Source organism: Ovis canadensis, chromosome 1, assembly GCF_042477335.2.
Source record: "Ovis canadensis isolate MfBH-ARS-UI-01 breed Bighorn chromosome 1, ARS-UI_OviCan_v2, whole genome shotgun sequence".
NCBI lineage: Eukaryota > Metazoa > Chordata > Mammalia > Artiodactyla > Bovidae > Ovis > Ovis canadensis.
Genome location: NC_091245.1, coordinates 124,662,318 through 124,681,888, shown reverse-complemented (window position 1 = coordinate 124,681,888; position 19,571 = coordinate 124,662,318). Strand labels below are relative to the sequence as shown.

The 19,571-nt window shown below is 39.7% G+C and overlaps 1 protein-coding gene across 7 annotated transcripts in view; it reads right to left on the bottom strand.

Annotated features, from left to right (window-relative positions):
* The window catches only part of CRYZL1 (crystallin zeta like 1), a 36,734-nt gene that overhangs the window by 7,779 nt on the left and 9,384 nt on the right, over positions 1–19,571 (bottom strand). For all 7 annotated transcript variants that reach the window (XR_011248435.1, XR_011248434.1, XR_011248432.1 and 4 more), the window contains 7 exons: positions 18,390–18,461; positions 14,994–15,071; positions 14,322–14,394; positions 12,234–12,278; positions 10,454–10,522; positions 2,563–2,696; positions 1,346–1,457 (listed from right to left, as the gene is read on the bottom strand). Coding sequence is in view for 4 of the 7 variants with exons in the window: in XM_069549194.1 (XP_069405295.1) it covers positions 1,346–1,457; positions 2,563–2,696; positions 10,454–10,522; positions 12,234–12,278; positions 14,322–14,394; positions 14,994–15,071; positions 18,390–18,455 (577 nt within the window). In the remaining 3 variants the exon portion in view is untranslated. The remainder of the gene's footprint in view (positions 1–1,345; positions 1,458–2,562; positions 2,697–10,453; positions 10,523–12,233; positions 12,279–14,321; positions 14,395–14,993; positions 15,072–18,389; positions 18,462–19,571) is intronic.

The window sequence follows — 19,571 nt, the reverse complement described above, 5'->3', positions numbered from 1 at the left end:
ATGCTCCTCCCCTCCATTTTCAATCTCTTCTTTTTTTCCTTTTTTCTTATCTCCCTCCTTTCTCAATGCCTGTTTCAACCTTCTTTCCATTTCTTGGTTATCTGCCAAAAGCATAACATAACCATGGAAATAACCCAACCATAGAAATAACCCAGGCTTTACTGTTAGACAGGCCTGGGTTCAAATCCCATTCCAGGCCTAGTGGTACACACCCTGGCACATCCTTGGACAAACTAAATTCTGACACAGGGTTGTTGAGGATTTAAGGAACTATCATTCATATTAACACCCAGTGAATCTTACTTTCCTTCCTGCGGGCCCTTACACTCTGCTCTTCTCTTCATCTGTTAATCTCCAACGTTAATTCTGTTAACTCCAGTCTACTAAATTCCATTCCCATCTCTATTCTGTCAATCTCTATTTTCTTTCTCTTTCCCATGTTCATTGCTTTTGGGATAGGTTCAGTCCTTTCAAGAGCTCCCCAGCTGATGACATATCCTGTTTATCCTAAACTATATGTGACCTGGGTTTCTGTTTAACTGGCTCATCTCCCATCCCAGCAAATCACAGGAAACAGGCAACTTTAGGGACATCTGTTGTTCAGTCACTAAGTTGTATCCAACTCTTTGCAACCCCACGAACTGCAGCACGCCAGGCTTCCCTATCCTTTACCATCTCCTGGAGTTTCCTCAAACTCATGTCCATTGAATTGGTGATGCCATCCAACCATCTCATTCTCTGTGGGCCCCTTTAGGTACATATCACCGGGTAAAAGAGGTTGAGAAACAAAAAGTGATACAAAAATTTGACTTATTGACTAAAAAAATAAAGAGGTATCAGGTGTTTCTGAACTGTGTCAAAGTTCACCTAATTCAAACTTGACTAAGTTAGTTGATAACAACGGGGCAAAGAAAAAACTCTGAAAAATAACTGGGACTTCCCTAGGGGTCTAGTGCTCGCACAGCAGAGGGGCGTGGGTCCTCTCCCTGGGGAACTAAGATCCACGTGCCACACTGAGTGGCCAAAAGAAAACAACAACAGAAAAACCCAAATAATTACCATGTAAACTTATGTAACCTTGGACTTAGCACAGGAACTAAGTGCATTTTTTTTTTTTTTAGTTTTTTATTTTTTAAATTTTAAAATCTTTAATTCTTACATGCATTCCCAAACATGAACCCCCCTCCCACCTCCCTCCCCATAACATCTTTCTGGGTCATAAGTGCATTTTAAAAATGACATGCATTTGGCATTTTGCAGTTTGTTTTACAAGTGGAGTTTTCAAGGTGATATGGTATCTCTTCAAAATTTTATGTATTAAAGTCTGTTGACTACTGTTACTCACCTATAGGAGGCCTAAATCTTTCAAGAAACTGCTTGTCTTCAAGGCTGCAGGCTGTTGAGATCACTTTGGCTCCTCTGTGGTGTGCTAACTGAATGGCTATTGTACCAAGTGTCTGTGTGGGGGAAATACACAATGGGGTTACAGAGAGAGGGCGGAGGCTGTGTCTAATTCATCTGCTAGGTTGTTTTTCAATAAAGAGTAACAGTTTACTTCTACTTCAGTATATTTAAAAATCTTGTCTGATACAAAGAAAAAAATAGGACAAGCTTATTAGAAAGGGAAACACTGATAGACTCTGCCTCAAGGAAAAGCTGTGTGTGCTACACACTCCCAGCCAGTCTGACTGTAGCACATAACCTCAAGGACAGGCAGGCTGAATTCAGAACACGGCCTTGGAAAGAGAAAAATGGGCCATTAAGGGCCTGGTCAGCATAATGTACTAAGCTAATTATATGGTACATATACAAGTCCAGCAACCTCTCTTTGAAAATCAAAGCACTTCAAAAGTTCCATCCTTTTGCTGATCTGTGGGTAAGTTCAGGGAAATAACTACTATCTTGATGTTGGGCACAGGGCTGAAGCCAATGAAGACTGTGCCTTTTTTTTTCAAAGAAAAATCACTTTCATCAACAGTCAGATACAAAATCTAACATTTTTAGATTTTTATGTAATCTTTTAGTGTCTTCATATTTTGATGTTTATATATCATGTATAAACATGGTGTTTATACATCACTACATATATGTAACATGTTTAAATTAGTACAGTTTTGATCTTGTGTGATATTTATAAATGAAACACCTTAATCACATAAGTGTAATTATGAGGGATATGATACAAAATAGGGAGACCTGGGTCTAGCTTCAAAGATTAGGAGCTATTTCAAGTTTTGTGTAACAGGCATGAATAAAAATGGCTTATCTGCTTTTTTAAAGTACTAGCAGATTCAAAGCAGTAAGAAACTAAACACTATCTATTGATAAAAGCTGCTTATTTTAGAAAACAGGAGTTTGGTATAGGAAATCAGTGAATAAGTTAACTGGCAATACATTGTATTAGTAAGTGGATGGCCCATTTCTCAATTTCCTAAGTTTATCCTATTTTGGTCTTTTAAAAAAATTTAATTTATTTAATTGGAGGCTAATTACAGTATTGTAGTGGTTTTTGCCATACATTGACATGATGGTCTGTTTTTTAACAAAACTATTAGCACCTACACTTGCTCCATCCATTATCAGCACGGATTTTCCAGGCGAGAGATGAGAAAGGTAATGCAGGGCTGTATAGGCTCGTAATCCATCCCGGATGGTTCCAGCAGCTTCTGTCCACGTGACTTTTTCTGGTTTGTGAACTATCACAAAGAACAAGAGGAAACAATCTGTTAACAAAGCCCATTAGACCTGCCTCCTGGATCTGTCTGCATCCATCTCTGCTGCCACCATGGCCCTGGTCCAAGCCTCTACTGCCAGTACCTTTCACCTCCATTATGCTTTCTCTGCTGCCATTTTTGCCCGTGCACACGCCACTGTGAACGCAGGAGTCAGTGTACATGTTTTAAAATGTTTTATGGCTGAAGTAAAACATGCAGAAAAGAACATGAAAGTATAGCTGGATGAATAAATATAAAGCAGGTACGTGAGTAACTACCATCCTAGATGAAAAAGAGAACACATACGAGAGGAAGGGAGTTCCTCAGCTGCTGGGGAGTCCTGCCCCACCTCGCTCCTCCACCACACTGAGAATCTCCCTACCTCCACATGTTTCCATCTCCAAGGCCCTGAGGAAGGGGAGGGGCTCAGGGAGCCCTGCCTTGTCGTGTACCCTCAATAAAAGTACCCTATACCCAGAAAAAAAAAGAAAAAGAGAACACAGCCCTCATGTTGACAGCCTCGCCTCTCCCACCAAAGGCATTTTTAAAAAACTGAGATATAACTGATATCAGAGTTCACAACCATTCTAGTTTAACAAACGCAAGTTGTTCAACTGCCAAGTTGTGTCTGACTCTTTGTAACCCCATGGACTGCAGCACATCAGGCTTCCCTGTCCATCACCAACTCCCAGAGCTTATGCAGACTCATGTCCATTGAGTCAGTGATGCCATCCAACCATCTCATCTTCTGTTGCTCCCTTCTTTTGCCCTCAATCTTTTCCAGCATCAGGCAGGGTCTTTTCCAATGAGTTGGCTCTTTGCTTCAGGTGGTCAAAGTATAGGAGTTTCAGCTTCAGCAGCAGCCCTTCCAATGAATATTCAGGGTTGATTTCTTTTAGGATTGGCTGGTTTGATCTCCTTGTAGTCCAACACCACAGTTCAAAAGCATTAATTCTTTATTGATCAATTGATCAAAAGCCATCAATTCGGCATATACATTCCTAAACAAAATTTTGTGTTGCCTGTTTCTGAACTTTATCTAAATGGAACTGTACTATACACATTTTTTTTCTTATTTTTTTGCTTATCATTTTCAAAGACATCTTTTTTTGGTACTTGTGGCTATGCATGCTAAGTTGCTTCGGTTGTGTCCAACTCTTTGGGACCCTATGGACTAGCCAGCCAGGCTCCTCTGTTCATGGGATTTTCCAGGCAAGAATACTGGAGTGGGTTGCCATTTCCTTCTTCAGGGGATCTTCCTGACCCAAGGATAGAACCTGCATCTCCTGTACTGCAGGCAAATTCTTTACCACTGAGCTGGGGAAACCCTACTAGGCTATAGTGCTTTTCATTTTTGATATCTTATGGCAACATCTAATTTAATAAAATGAATGGGTTATCCACTCTTGAGTCAAGGGCCATTTCTGGTTTTTCCCCCATTTTTTGGTAGTTAGGTATTCTTAACTTTTCGGGAGTTAAGCATTCTTAACTAAGAATGCTCATGTATAAAAGTACTCTTGTACACAGGTGTTCTACAGGGTATTTACTGAGGAATGGAATTCTGCCTTTGACATCACTGAACACTTCCACAGTGGCTTATGAACTGACTCTCACAAAGCTGCTGCTTTGAACATCCTTGTCAACCCTGGTATTACACATTTTTGCCCATCATATGGGTGTGTCATGGTTTCTTAATGTGATTTTAATTTGCTTTCCCCCACCTACTAATGAAGTTGAGCACCTCTCCATGTTTGCGGGCCATACAGAATTTGTTATTTATTCTTGGTTGTGCTGGGCCTTCGGGCTCCCTCTGGTTGCGGCCAGTGGGGCTCCTCACTGCGGTGGCCTCTCCTGTGGCTGGGCACGGGCTCTAGGGCACTCGGGCCTCAGCAGTTGCAGCACACGGGCTCAGCAGTTGCGGCTCCTGCGCCCTAGAGCACAGGCTCACTAGTTTTTGCACCTGGGCTTAGCTGCTCCTTGGCATGTGAGATCTTCCTGGACCAAGGATCGAATCCGTGTCCCCTGAACAGGCAGGTGAATTCTTTAGCACGGATCCACTGGGGAAGCCCTAGAATTCCTTTTGTGAGGTGACTGTTCAGGTGTTTTACCAATTTTTCTATTGTTGTCTTTTTTCTTATTTATTTGCAGGAATTTGTAGTATATTTTAGATAAGTCATTTGCTTGCTCATGTGTTATAAATATTATTTTCAACTTTATGGCATCTCTTTTCAATATCTTTAGTGGTGTCTTTGAAATGCAGCAGTGTCAGAATGATCTTTTAAAAACATAAATAACATCCTCACACTTCTTTGCTTAAAATTCATCAATGGTTTTCTACTGTACTTGAAACAAAACGTAAACTACTAATATAGTTTAGGCCATATTAGCTCTATATTTTCTGACCATTTTGAAAAATCCCATGGATGGAGGAGCCTGGTAGGCTGCAGTCCATGGGGTCGCTAAGTCGAACACGACTGAGCGACTTCACTTTCACTTTTTGTTTTCATGCATTGGAGAAGGAAACGGCAACCCACTGGAGTGTTCTTGCCTGGAGGATCCCAGGGATGGGGGAGCCTGGTGGGCTGCCGTCTATGGGGTCACACAGAGTTGGACACAAATGAAGTGACTTAGCAACAAAGCTGTTCCTTAATATAATTATTTAATATTTTGCTTTTATGAATGTGTATACTGAATGTGATTTTTTTCACAGTATAGGCAATCCTTTCTAATTTTACCTGAAATCAAGTGTATAACACTTTCAATAGTCTTTACCCTAAGTATTTTCCCTCTTAAGGCAAAAGATTCAGATAGGTTGGACAGTTAGAATTAAATTGGCCAACCAGTGCCATCTAGTGGGGACGTAAAGCATCCAAGCACACGATGAAAATGTTGAGACAGACAAGCAAGGCATTAAAACTGTAAAACATACTAAGCACCAGGGGATATCACACACAGTACTTTAATCCTTATAAATTTGAGACAGCAATTTTCCTAATTATAAAATGGCGTTCAGGGTAATAATTTGTCTGATGCCACAAGTTTGAAAGAAAGAAAGAAAGAAAGAAAGAAAGGGAAGTCGCTCAGTCATGTCAGACTCTTTGCAACCCCATGGACTGTAGCCTACCAGGCTCCTCCGTCCATGGGATTCTCCAGGCAAGAACACTGGAGTGGATTGCCATTTCCTTCTCCAGGAGATCTTCCCGACCCAGGGGGTAGAACCCGGATCTCCCGCATTGTAGGCAGACGCTTTACTGTCTGAGCCACCAGGGAAGCCCAAGTTTGAAAGTCTGACTCTAAAGCCCATCTACTCTAACAGTGCATGTTCAGTATATGTACAACTTGCTTTTATTTTTGAGATTATCTTCCATCATAAGAATTGGTACTACCTATACTTTCATTAATAAATAAAAAGTTTAGTGCTTAAAAAATGGCAGGGCAGGGACACAGATGCAGACACAGAGAACAGACTTGTGGACAGAGTGGGAGGGAAAGGGTGGGGCAAATGTACAGAGTAGCGCTGACATGCACGCCACTGTGTGTAAGGCAGGCAACTGAAGGGAAGATACTGTGTCACAGGGAGCTCAGCCCAGCACTCTGTGACAACCTGGATGGGTGGGCTGAGAGGTTCAAGAGGGAGGGGACACGTATACCTGTGGCTGATTCACAGGTATACAGAGACCAGCACAACACTGTAAAGCAATTATCCTCCAATTAAAAATAAACTTTAAAAGTTTTATCAGATAAAAATAATGCTAATGAATAAAACTACATTTAAAATGGCAGAGGCTTTAAAATTACATGGTTCAGTTCAGTTCAGTTCGGTTGCTCAGTTGTGTCCGACTCTTTGCGTCCCCATGAATTGCAGCACGCCAGGCCTCCCTGTCCATCACCAACTCCTGGAGTTCACCCAGACTCGCATCCATTGAGTCAGTGATGCCATCCAGCCATCTCATCCTCTGTCGTCCCCTTCTCCTCCTGCCCCCAATCCCTCCCAGCATCAGAGTCTTATCCAGTGAGTCAACTCTTCCCATGAGGTGGCCAAAGTACTGGAGTTTCAGCTTCAGCATCATTCCCTCCAAAGAAATCCCAGGGTTGATCTCCTTCAGAATGGACTGGTTGGATCTCCTTGCAGTCCAAGGGACTCAAGAGTCTTCTCCAACACCACAGTTCAAAAGCATCAATTCTTCGGCATTCAGCCTTCTTCACAGTCCAACTCTCACATCCATACATGACCACAGGAAAAACCATAGCCTTGACTAGACGGACCTTAGTCGGCAAAGTAATGTCTCTGCTTTTGAATATGCTATCTAGGTTGGTCATAACTTTCCTTCCAAGGAGTAAGTGTATTTTAATTTCATGGCTGCAGTCACCATCTGCAGTGATTTTGGAGCCCAAGAAAATAAAGTCTGACACTGTTTCCACTGTTTCCCCATCTATTTCCCAAAATTACATGGTTAGATGTGGTTTAATGTTGAGATCCTTGCTTTTGTATTAGGTGATCCACAAGTACTTATCATGTTATAAAAACTAAGAAAATTAATAAGAGAGAGCCATATATGGATCAATAACAACAGTATTGCAGTTCTTTGTAATCATCATTTCAATTCTTTCCACCACAAGTCCAAGGGAATAATGCTGAAAATGTGTGCCAATTTTTTAAAGTTTAATTTTTAGTTTATACTGGAGTATATTTGACTCCAATATTGTGCTAGTTTCAGATGAACAGTAAAGGATTCAATTATAGACATATACATACCCGTTCTTGTTCAGATTCTTCCCCCAGGTAGGTGACCAGAGAATACAGAACAAAGTTCCCTTTACTATACAGTAGGTCTCTCTTGATAATCTGTTTTATATGTAGTAGTGTGCATATATGATGGACTTCCCTCACTCAGCTCAGTTGGTAAAAGGTAAAAGCTCAGTTGGTTGCCTGCAATGCAGGAGACCCGGATTTGATTCCTGGGTCAGGAAGATCCCCTGGAGAAGGGAATGGCAACCACTCTTCTTGCCTGGAGAATCCCATGGACAGAGGAGCATGGCGGGCTACAGGCTGTGGGGTCACAAGAGTCAGACATGACGTAGAGACTAAACCATGACCACCAGCGTGCATATGTTAATCCCAAACTCCTAATGTATTTCATCCACCTACCTTTCTTTCCCCTTTGGTAACCATAAGCTTTTTCCTAAGTCTGAGTCTGTTTTTTCAGATTCCACATATAGGTGATATAATATCTGTCTTCCTTTGTGTGACTTACTTCACTTAGTATGATAATCTCTAGGTCTGTCTACGTAGCTACAAATGGCATTATTTCATGCCTTTTTAATGGCCGAGTAATATTCCATCATATATATGTGCCATGCCTTCTTTATCCATTACTCTGCTGGTGGACATGTAGGTTGCTTCCATGTCCTGGCTTTTGTAAAGAGTGCTGCAAAGTACACTGGGTGCATGCATCTTTTTGAATTACGGTTTTCACTGGATATATGCCCAGGAGTGGGATTGCTGGATCATAGAGTAGTTCTATTTTTAGTTTTTTAAGGAGCCTCCATATTGTTCTCCAGAGTAGTTTTACTAACTTATATTCCCACCAACAATGTAGGAGGGTTCCCTTTCTCTACACTGTCACCAGCATTTATTGTTTTGTAGACTTTTTAATGATGGCCATGCAAACTGGTGTGAGGTGATACCTCACTGTAGTTTTGATCTGCATTTCTCTAACAATCAGCAATGTTGAGCATCGTTTCATGTGCTTTTTGGCTATCTCTATGTCTTCACTGGAGAAATGTATATTTAAATCTTCTGCCCATCTTTTGATTGGGCTTTTGTTGTTGTTGTTATATTGAGCTGCATGAAATGTTTGTATAACAAATAAAATTTTTATGTTTGATAGAATGGCTTGAGAATTGAAAGCACAAAAGAGCTGCAAGAATTTATTCAACTTTTTACCTCTATCCTTAATATTCTACAACAAGATTAATAAGACATCTTCAGGGAGTTGTTTGGAACCTAGTTTTTTGATTTGGTGGAAGAACAGACTTGCTAGGAGGTATATAAATTTACTACCTTTAATAGCCCCAAATCCAAATTTAAGAGTCCAAAATTGGCCCCACATAGTCTGATTACCAGTTATATTATTCAAGAAAGAACTTAGGAAAAAATTTAATGAAATAGTTCAAGAATACGAAAGAATGTATGATGACTTATAGGTAAGTTATGAAGAAACCATGAATCCTAGCATAAGAAAAAGACTGGCAGCCCCATTGGAGGCCCATGGATATGCTGTGTTCACATCCTTGTTCCTCGCCCAAAAAGGTAACTTCCACATGACTTTTCCCCTACATGGTCCTTATATCCTTAAATGATATATACCTCATTGAATTTTGTAGTTTTCAACTTTATAGAAATAAAATGGTATCACACTGTCATATACTTCTGCAACTTGCCTTTCTCACTTAGCACAGTTTGTGCGGTTCATCCATCTTGATATGTTTGACTGTTATTTATACACTTTTACTGATGAGTTAATTAGAAATATCTTTGGTTATCCATTTTCCTGGTGATGAACATTGACGCTTTTTCTCTTTTTATTCCACAGTGACAAACCATGCTGCTATATGGACTCTTGTGCATGTCTACTGGTGCACATCAGGCCTCTCTGGGGCATGAAAGTACCAGCAGAGTTACCAGCTTTGAGCTGTTAATACATCATCACCTATTAGATCAGGCCAAGTTATTTTTCTAAAGCATTTCTAGTAATTTATACGCCCAATGCTCAAAAGATTCTGTAGCTCCTCATCCTTGCCAGCACTTGGGATGGTCAAACTTTATGACTTTGTCAGGCTCAAGGATGCATAGCAGTGGTTTTAATGTGCTTTCCTCTGATTCTTAAGGAGATAGAGCATGTTTTGTGTGTCTATATAATTTATTCACTTTATTTTAAATATTTAAGAAGTAAATTCAGTTCAGTCGCTCAGTTGTGTCCAACTTTTTTTGACCCCATGGACTGCAGTGCGCCAGGCCTCCCTGTCCTTCACCAACTTTCAATGCTTGTTCAAACTCATGACCATCGAGTTGGTGATGCCATCCAACCATCTCATCCTCTGTCATCCCCTTCTCCTCCCACCTTCAATCTTTCCCAGCATCAGGGTCTTTGCCAATGAGTCATTTCTTCGCATCAGGTGGCCAAAGTATTGGAGTTTCAGCTTCAGCATCAGTCCTTCCAGTGAGGAGTCCTCCTTCCAATGAGGACTGATGCTGAAGTTGAAACTCCAATACTTTGGCCACCTGATAAGAAAATTTTAAAATTAGTACTTGAGTTAAATTGAGTATTGGCCAAAGGATATTAGCAACAGAAACCAAAAATAAGTGTTTTGAGTCTTTCCTGACTCAGACTCTACAGGTATTGTCTAGATTTTATACATTTGAAAATTTTAATAACCAAGAAAAAGGAGTAAAAAATTCTGATTAGTGATATAATTTCAGAGCCAAGGGAGAAACTGCTTTTCAAACCTCTTACCATGAACAGTATAAGGGAAATGTAGAGGTAGGAACACTGTTCAGTTTCAAAATAAAGTTTAGAGATATAAAATTTAAGCTAGAAGTAGTCAAATGATGACCACCCAATAGCTATTTTCTAGGCACACTCATGGCAGATGCAAAGCAATCGTGTTGTTAATAAAAACCACACACACCTGGGAAGTAAGACTTATGAGCTCGAAAACACTGCACAACCACATACCCAAGTAATGCTCATGGACTCGAACAGCTTCACAAAGTCCAGGGTCTTCAGAATCCAGGGGCAGAATTCCTGAAAATTAAAATGAGAAACGTTAAGGGCAACTATCTAAAAGTGAACTCACTCCTAATGAGAGGCCAGTAAGCATTAGTCTAAATTTTCCTCAGTGGAATTTTGAGGAAGCTTCCAGTACTAGTAAGGAGAGGTTTCAAAATACAGAAGCAGACTAGATAGTTTATTTTCTGATATAAGCACTATAATACCTACACTACCTCTTTCTTTTTTCTTCCTCTTTCACCTGAGTGATGACAGAGATGATGGCTGACATACAGAGCCAACTCAGAGACTGGGGGGCATCTGGGCTCCTCATTAAACTGACCCCTGACATACAGCTAACCTTCCCAGATTTTGGTTTTACAGGATTCATCAGTACACTTCCAATAAAATCCCATTTTCTCCAGAGCCAGCTGGATTTTATTTTTGGTCTCTTAGAAACAGAATCTTGAATAACACAATGTCATCTGACTTCTTTTTTCTTTTTAAAATTTTATTTGTCTATGGCTGCACTGGTCTTCACTGCTGTGCGCAGGCTTGCTCTAGTTGCGGTGAGTAGGAGCTACTCTTCGTTTTGGTGCATGGACCTTTGGAGTTGTGGCTTGCGGGCTCTAGAGTGAGGGTTCAGTAGTCGCAGCAGTCGGGCCCAGCTGCCCCTTGGCATGTGGGATCTTCCCAGACCAGGGATCAAACTGCTGTCCCCTGCATTGCAAGGTGCACTCTTATCCATGGGACCCCCAGGGAATCCCCTTACCCGACTTCCTGGGCAGATAATAAAGATAGAAATAATAAATTCTCAAAGAAAATACCCAAATCAAAGGCAATTCTGTTAAAAGCTGATGAAAACTTTCCTATACATTTATTCTTAACAGTTTCAAGCATGCTGTAAAGCCATATATTTTCTGAGTTTATGCAACTGCCTCGTATGAATACTTTCTACAGAGAAATGGCAACTTCAAAAACTACTTCTTAACTACTTCATAGTTGTTTGTATGAATGTCTAGGACACAGTATAAAGAAATGTATTTGCAAAATGGTATTAACCATAGACTGAAAAAAAACGGAATAAATGTCTTCAGCAAATTTTTGGTTTTACGAAGGCAGTAAGGGAGCAGCTGCATATAGTTTATTCGAATGTGGACAGAAGAGCATCTGCATAGCTGAGTCAGTCAGCAGTCTTCACATCGATGGACTGTAACTTTTCCTTTCTCTGGAGTCGTCGGTCTAATTATAGACTGAGTTCCTGTCCAGGAAGGGCTGCACCAAGGACAGCAACAACTGTGGCCATCTTTCTATCCTGTGTGAGCTTAGCTGCTCAGCTGTATCCGATTCTTTGCAGTCCCATGGACTGTAGCCCACCAGGCTCCTCTGTCCATGGGATTCGTCAGGTAAGAATACTGGAGTGGGTAGCCATGCCCTCCTCCAGGGGATCGTCCCAACCTAGGGATCAAACCCAGGTCTCCTGCACTGCAGGCGGATTCTTTACCGTCTGAGCCACCAGGGAAGTCTCTTTCTATCCTATCTACAGTCAAATACTGAAAAGTTTTAAATGTTCTGCTATTGAGATCAAACTCCCAATTCTCTTCATCAATGGATACTTGAGAGTAAATTCCAAAACTTAGGTAAGTACTTGTATATGAAGCAAGGTCACAGTAAACAATAGCAATTGTACAAAAAAAGACAACAGTAAGACAGACGACTTGAAATAAGGCTATGACCTATAACTTACCCACTACTTCATCATCTGGTTGAAAGAATGATACCTTGCTTCCAACTAAAATGTGGAGAAAATTAATAGTCATTATTACAAGATTAAATATAACCTAATATCTAAAATTCAAAAGCCATAGATTGATAAAAGTCACTGACTCAGAGAAAAGGTCAAGAACTTTTAGGACATGTTGACAGTCTGCAAGGGACCTAGGATGTAACACTTCAAATGTGGATTCTCTGCAAAATCTGGGCTGTGCGGTTGTTGACACCATGGAGTGGGATCTCTCTCTGTTTAGCTAAGGATGAAGGCATAAAGAAAAAAATAATCCATTTCACAGCTCTTATGATGATTACACTGGGTACACTGGGCTCCCCTCCTCCTGTGGCTAGTCCAATCTGTCATGATTTTAGCAGCAGAACTGCAGACAAGCAATGGGAATTCTGGTTAGAGTTACATATGCAATTACTTTGATTTGGGATTATGGAAATAAATTCAGAATGGGGCCAAGAAATTTGAGGACTATACAGAAGTGATAAGTTACATTTCCCCTGTGTACGTAGAGAAAAGGCCTCCACCATCAGTCAATTCTGTAGAGTATTTTTCTTCCAATAGTTACAAGAGGAAACAGGAGGAGAAAACCCAAACCTCATTGAATGTCTACATTGAATGTGCCTAGCATTTTAGTGTGTGTTCCCATTTAATCTTCATGGCACACCGATTAAGTAGGTATTGTTAGGCCTGTTTAACAGACGAGGGAACTGAGGTGTGGCAGACAAGTAAGGCAGAAGCTTGTGATCCGGGAGTGGCACTTCTGGCTGGCTCTGTCTGTGGAAGGGTCCCAATCTGCTGCGTCTCTGGATCCTGCCTGTGCCTCTGTCCCCTGATATTCTTGCTTTCTGTGCTTTTCGATTTCCTTCCTGCTGTGGATTCTTGTCTTCCTGAAATCATCCTGATCCTTTTTTCATGGTGTCCTTCACACTCCTTTTATTAAGGACTGTCCTTCAGACAGTGGCACTGCCAAGGGGTCCATGCAATCTGTGTGTCTCCTTCATTTTCTCCCTCTCCCTGCATGAGCTCATCACCATTCTATGATTTCAAACACAACCGAGAAGCTGACAACTTTCAGATATAACCAGAATCTTGTAAATCATTTCCTGCCTTTACGTGTTTTGAATTCTCCTGTTTCAGTCAATTATTAAGTTCTGTTGACTTGACTTTCCCAGGATTTCTTGAATGTATCCATACTACCTTTGCCATATCTGTCTAGGTTATGGACTTTGTCATTTCTTGCCTGTTGGGTCTACGGCTCAAACAGTGCTCTTGCCTATAGTCCGGTCTGCCTCAAATCCACTCTTCATGTGGCCACCCTAATACGTTCTCTACAACCCAGCCTGAGAGATGAGATTCAATGTGATCTGGCCCTTGCCTACCCTCCCGCCTCATTTTTTGGTGGGCGGGGGAAAGAGTCAGTGTTCATATCATCACTAAAAGATTTTGTTAGGTATCTTTTATCCTGCAATTTTTGAAGGGGAATTTTCTTGACAAACTTTTTTTTCTTTAAGTATCCTGCCTGTATGACTCTTGCCCAGAACTTCAGGTGGGGTCTCAGTTTCACCATCAGGGATCAAACCTGTGCCCCCAGCAGTGGAAGCCTGGAGTCTTAAACCACTTGGACTGGCAGGGAAGTAAGTCCCTATTTACCTTTTAAATACTCAATTTTAGGTACACCTTAAAAATTTAATGTGAATGAAGCTACTGACCATTATGTAAATTTTGACCTAAAGCCAAGTTATACAAGTAATTTATGCTGGTTTGTAAACATCATAAAAAGGACAATGCTGGTCGTGCAATTCAAAATGATTACTTGTGGATTTAAATACATAATCTCTAAATATTTATTTACTAAACTGTAATAAGCTCTTCAATTACAAAATACCATTAAGTTCTATTTTTTTTTTAATTAAAAAATGAAAAACACTTCTGTATAGTTTCTTTGTATTGAAGAAGTGTGTGTAATTTTAATGTATCAGTAAAACAATTAGCTACCATTTAATTTCCATTATTTTAGAAAATAAATACAGATACTTCTATCTGTACACTTACCATCTAACACAATTCCAGCAACTTCTCTCCCAACAGGAAAGAATTCCTTTTCCATCTTCATTTCTGCCAGAAGCTAAATAACAACAAAGGCTTGAACTTATTGTCAAGAATAAATTCTAACCTCTATTCATACAAGAGAAAAGCAGGAGCAAAAATCAAACCACAGGAAAAGCAAATATGACTCCATTTTTGGCATCAAGACAAAAAGCAAGTATCTTCACAAAGTAGGTTCCTCTGTGGAGCAGGAAACCAGCCTTGCTAAGGGATTCGTTGATATGTATAATTTTAATCTGTCAGCAAATCAATTAGCTACCATTTAATCTCCATTATCTTAGAAAATCCACAGAGAGATTTCTATCTGTAAACTTACCATCTAACACAATACTATATAAAATATTTTCATAGGATATTATAAAGTATATGAGTTCAATTAGACTGAATTTACTGATTAATATAGAAGTTATATTAGCATATAAATATAGAATTAATATCTATATATAAATATGTAAATAATATACTGATTAATATAGAAATACACAGTAAGTTTTTTTCCCAGCTGTTCTATTCTTCTACGAATAATTTCTTGGTACTCAGTTATTATTATTCTAATTTTTTTACCACATATATTTGACTTTTGGCCAAATCAAAGCACCAATATCTTAGTATTCATACCTTTGTATTTATCTGGCTCAGAGCACAAGCTTTAACTTGAAGTTTCACATAGTTATCTTCTGTAACAGGAAGATTTTCCTAGAGTCAAATGATAAAATAATTGCACATTCCTTTGAGAATACTGCCTTCATGTTGCAAAAATTTTCATATATAACTGAACAAAATAAAAAAGACTCAAAATCTTACACCTAAGTTAACTGAAAAAGCTACAAACAATTACTTTATAATATATAATATGAAAGAATAGAGGGAATTTGGGGTAAAAAATTTCAAAAGTCTTAGGGTACTAATCTGAAAATGTACTTCCAAGCTATGGATAAGAATATATGTGCAGGCAATGAACACAGGATAACAAAGTAGAGCAATAAATACTGTCCTTCAGTTCAATTTAAATAACCTCAAAGCAACAAACCTTCATGTGGGGATGTCCTTAAACACACATATACATAATAGATACACTGTACTGGTCATGGAATTTTCTTAATGCTATCTAGAAAGTTCTTTAGTGTCACCTCATGATGGTGTGATCACTAATCTAGAGCCAGACATCCTGGAATGTGAAGTCAAGTGGGCCTTGGAAAACATCGCTACGAACAAACCTAGTGGAGGTGATGGAATTCCAGTTGAGCTGTTTCAAATCCTGAAAGATGATGCTGTGAAAGTGCCGCACTCAGTATGCCAGCAAATTTGGAAAACTCAGCAGTGGCCACAGGACTGGAAAAGGTCAGTTTTCATTTGAATTCCAAAGAAAGGCAATGCCAAAGAATACTCAAACTACCGCACAACTGCACTCATCTCACATGCTAGAAAAGTAATGCTCAAAATTCTCCAAGCCAGGCTTCAGCAATACGTGAACCGTGAACTCCCTGATGTTCAAGCTGGTTTTAGAAAAGGCAGAGGAACCAGAGATCAAATTGCCAACATCCGCTGGATCATCGAAAAAGCAAGAGACTTCCAGAAAAACATCGATTTCTGCTTTCCTGACTATGCCAAAGCATTTGACTGTGTGGATCACAATAAACTGTGGAAAATTCTGAAAGAGATGGGAATACCAGACCACCTGATCTGCCTCTTGAGAAATCTGTATGCAGGTCAGGAAGCAGCAGTTAGAACTGGACATGGAACAACAGACTGGTTCCAAATAGGAAAAGGAGTATGTCAAAGCTGTATATTGTCCCCCTGCTTATTTAACTTCTATGCAGAGTACATCATGAGAAACGCTGGACTGGAAGAAACACAAGCTGGAATCAAGATTGCCAGGAGAAATATCAATAACCTCAGATATGCAGATGACACCACCCTTATGGCAGAAAGTGAAGAGGAACTAAAAAGCCTCTGAGGAAAGTGAAAGTGGAGAGTGAAAAAGTTGGCCTAAAGCTCAACATTCAGAAAACGAAGATCATGGCATCCGGTCCCATCACTTCATGGGAAATAGATGGGGAAACAGTGGAAACAGTGTCAGACTTTATTTTTTGGGCTCTAAAATCACTGTAGATGGTGATTGCAGCCATGAAATTAAAAGACTCCTTGGAAGAAAAGTCATGACAAACCTAGATAGCATATTCAAAAGCAGAGACATTACTTTGCCGACTAAGGTCCGTCTAGTCAAGGCTATGGTTTTTCCTGTGGTCATATATGGATGTGAGAGTTGGACTGTGAAGAAGGCTGAGCGCTAAAGAATTGATGCTTTTGAACTGTGGTGTTGGAGAAGACTCTTGAGAGTCCCTTGGACTGCCAGGAGATCCAACCAGCCCATTCTGAAGGAGATCAACCCTGGGATTTCTTTGGAGGGAATGATGCTGAAGCTGAAACTCCAGTACTTTGGCCACCTCATGGGAAGAGTTGACTCACTGTAGAAGACTCTGATGCTGGGAGGGATCGGGGGCAGGAGGAGAAGGGGGCGACAGAGGATGAGATGGCTGGATGGCATCACTGACTCGATGGACGCGAGTCTGAGTGAACTCCGGGAGGTGGTGACAGACAGGGAGGCCTGGCGTGCTGCAATTCACGGGGTTGCAAAGAGTCAGACACGACTGAGCGACTGAACTGAACTGACTGACCTCAATTAACATCTGTCCTGGACATTTTAGCATGCCCCATGGGACTCTGGGGTCGAAATACAAACTTAATGGAACTTAATTTACCCCTCATATTCCATAGCTAGATATAACTTCAAAGGCAAAGATATTTCAAACTGAGGTATTTATTGTCATCCACCAATGACACCAGTAATTAAAATGCTTTCTTCAGTCCTTGATATGCCCCAAAATTAGATCAAGTGTTGGCCTGCTGGCTAGAACAGCTACCTGCACAGTGCCTCTTGTGTTCTATCAAAGTGATCACTGTATTTGACATGAACACAGTACTCTGGGATTTCCCTTTTTAAAACTCAGATTTGATAATATTTGGTAATTATATGAAGATATTCAGCAGTATCGATAATGTTATACTCATGATTGTGTGAACCTGGTGATAATTATTTCCAAGAGCCAATCAAACCTCTTGGACCTCCATCCTGACCCAATGGTAGGAACCAAACTGATTAGACTCCTAATCTAAATGATTTTGGAGTTGTTGAAAGATGAAAAAGAAAAACTGAATTGTGTTCGTTATGCAGAGATTCTTATCACTACTATGAAACACACATACAACATGAAATACATACAGCACTTAGCTTTTGTCCCTAAACTAATAGTGGAATGACTTTGGCCTGCCTCAAAACTTTCAAACAATCACTATAATAAAAATTCTACTCTCTATCCTTAAAGTAGTAAAAAAAAAAAAAAAACTGGAAACCTTTAAAGCTTAGTGCCCGAAGTAACTTTGCAATGCTCAGAAGTTAGTGTGAAAAACAATGCTTTTCCACCTCTTTAATTTCACAATATGAAAGTATTTTCTGAAATACGGCTGCAATCTAAAAACTCGTTTTATTATGGTATTCAGAATAAATTGGGTTAATTGTACAATACATAAGACTACTCAAGTTGTTCAGTTTCTCATTATCTTTTATACTAGCACACTGAGGAACTAAAAACTCTTTTGCAGCAACTCTTTTAAAAATATAGTTATACCATAATATCAACCACTGTTTCCACATAAGATTAAAGTAATTTATAGGGTGCCACTCAAAAATAATTTGTAACAGGGTATTTAAAACTAGGTCTGTGTCTGACGCAGGATACAGCATGCTTGGGGCTGGTGCATGGGGATGACCCAGAGAGATGTTATGGGGAGGGAGGTGGGAGGGGGGGTTCATGTTTGGGAACGCATGTAAGAATTAAAGATTTTAAAATTAAAAAAAAAAATAAATAAATAAAAATTAAAAAAAAACTAGGTCTGTGACATTTGTTAAATACACTATCTTGTTCCATCTAAAGATTAAATCATTTTTCTTACCCTTTCTTGGAACACAAATGTTATTTCTTCATTTGTAGAACTCTGTTGAAAATATAAGCCTTTCATAGTCACCTAAAAACGATAAAAGAAAAAATATACATGAAATATACTAACCAACAAAACATATGCCAGATAAAGTGAAAGCGTAAAATGAAAAATAGTCCTAAAGGATAAAATGACAGTTTAACCGTCATTTAGATAATGAATTTAGGTAATAGTTCTTGAAAGCAATCAAACAAGAGAATATGCAATAACCTCAGGTACGCATTTGAGAATGGGTTTATAATTCAGCCTTTCACACCAAGGTTTAAGTTCATTTCACTATTCAACAAAAATTATGAGATGTACTAGAAAAAAAAACTGTGTAGGCCAGAGGGCTCAATTTTAATAACTGAAAGAGTCATTTAAAGGGCTTTCGAAGTCTTAAAAAAGTCCACTGGAAATGAGAAAGTGGACAATCAAGACAGTCGTTGAAACTGTGTCCCTAATTCCTCTGTATCCGTTTATAAGACATTTGTTGGTGTTCAGTTGCTCAGTTGTGCCCAACTCTTTGCAACCCCATGGGCTAGAGCACGCCAGGCTTCCCCATCCTTTACCACCTCCCTGAGTTTGCTCAAGCTCACGCCCATCGAGTCGGTGTTGCCATCCAACCATCTCATCCTTGTCATCCCCTTCTCCTCCTGCCTTCAATTAAACCTGCATTCTGTGGACATCCTGAAGCATCTCTAAGGATTCCACAATTGTTTCTTTAATTTCCATAGTAATTGTATGACAAAGCTATTTTTTAATGTAAATTTTATAGAGGTACCATATAAAATCAGAGAAAAGTTCACAGATCCTAAGTATATAGCTTGGTGAACTTCACAAGGTGAACATGGCCATGCCATAGCAGGAAACATGTCACTAGAACTCCAGAAGCTCCCTGGTTTCCCTTCTAGTCACTATCCCCCTTCCAAGGATAATCAATATCCTGACATTCAAGCGGAGATTAGCTTTGTCTGTTTTTGGCTTTACATAAATGAATTGTTCTCCTTCTTCTCTCAGTATTATGAGTTTCACTCATGCTGTTGCCTGCAGTTGTATTTATTTCATTCAGTTACATAGTATTCCACTGTATGAATTACTAAATGTCCACTGCACTAAAGATAGACATCTGATGGTTTCCAGTTTAACACGTTTACA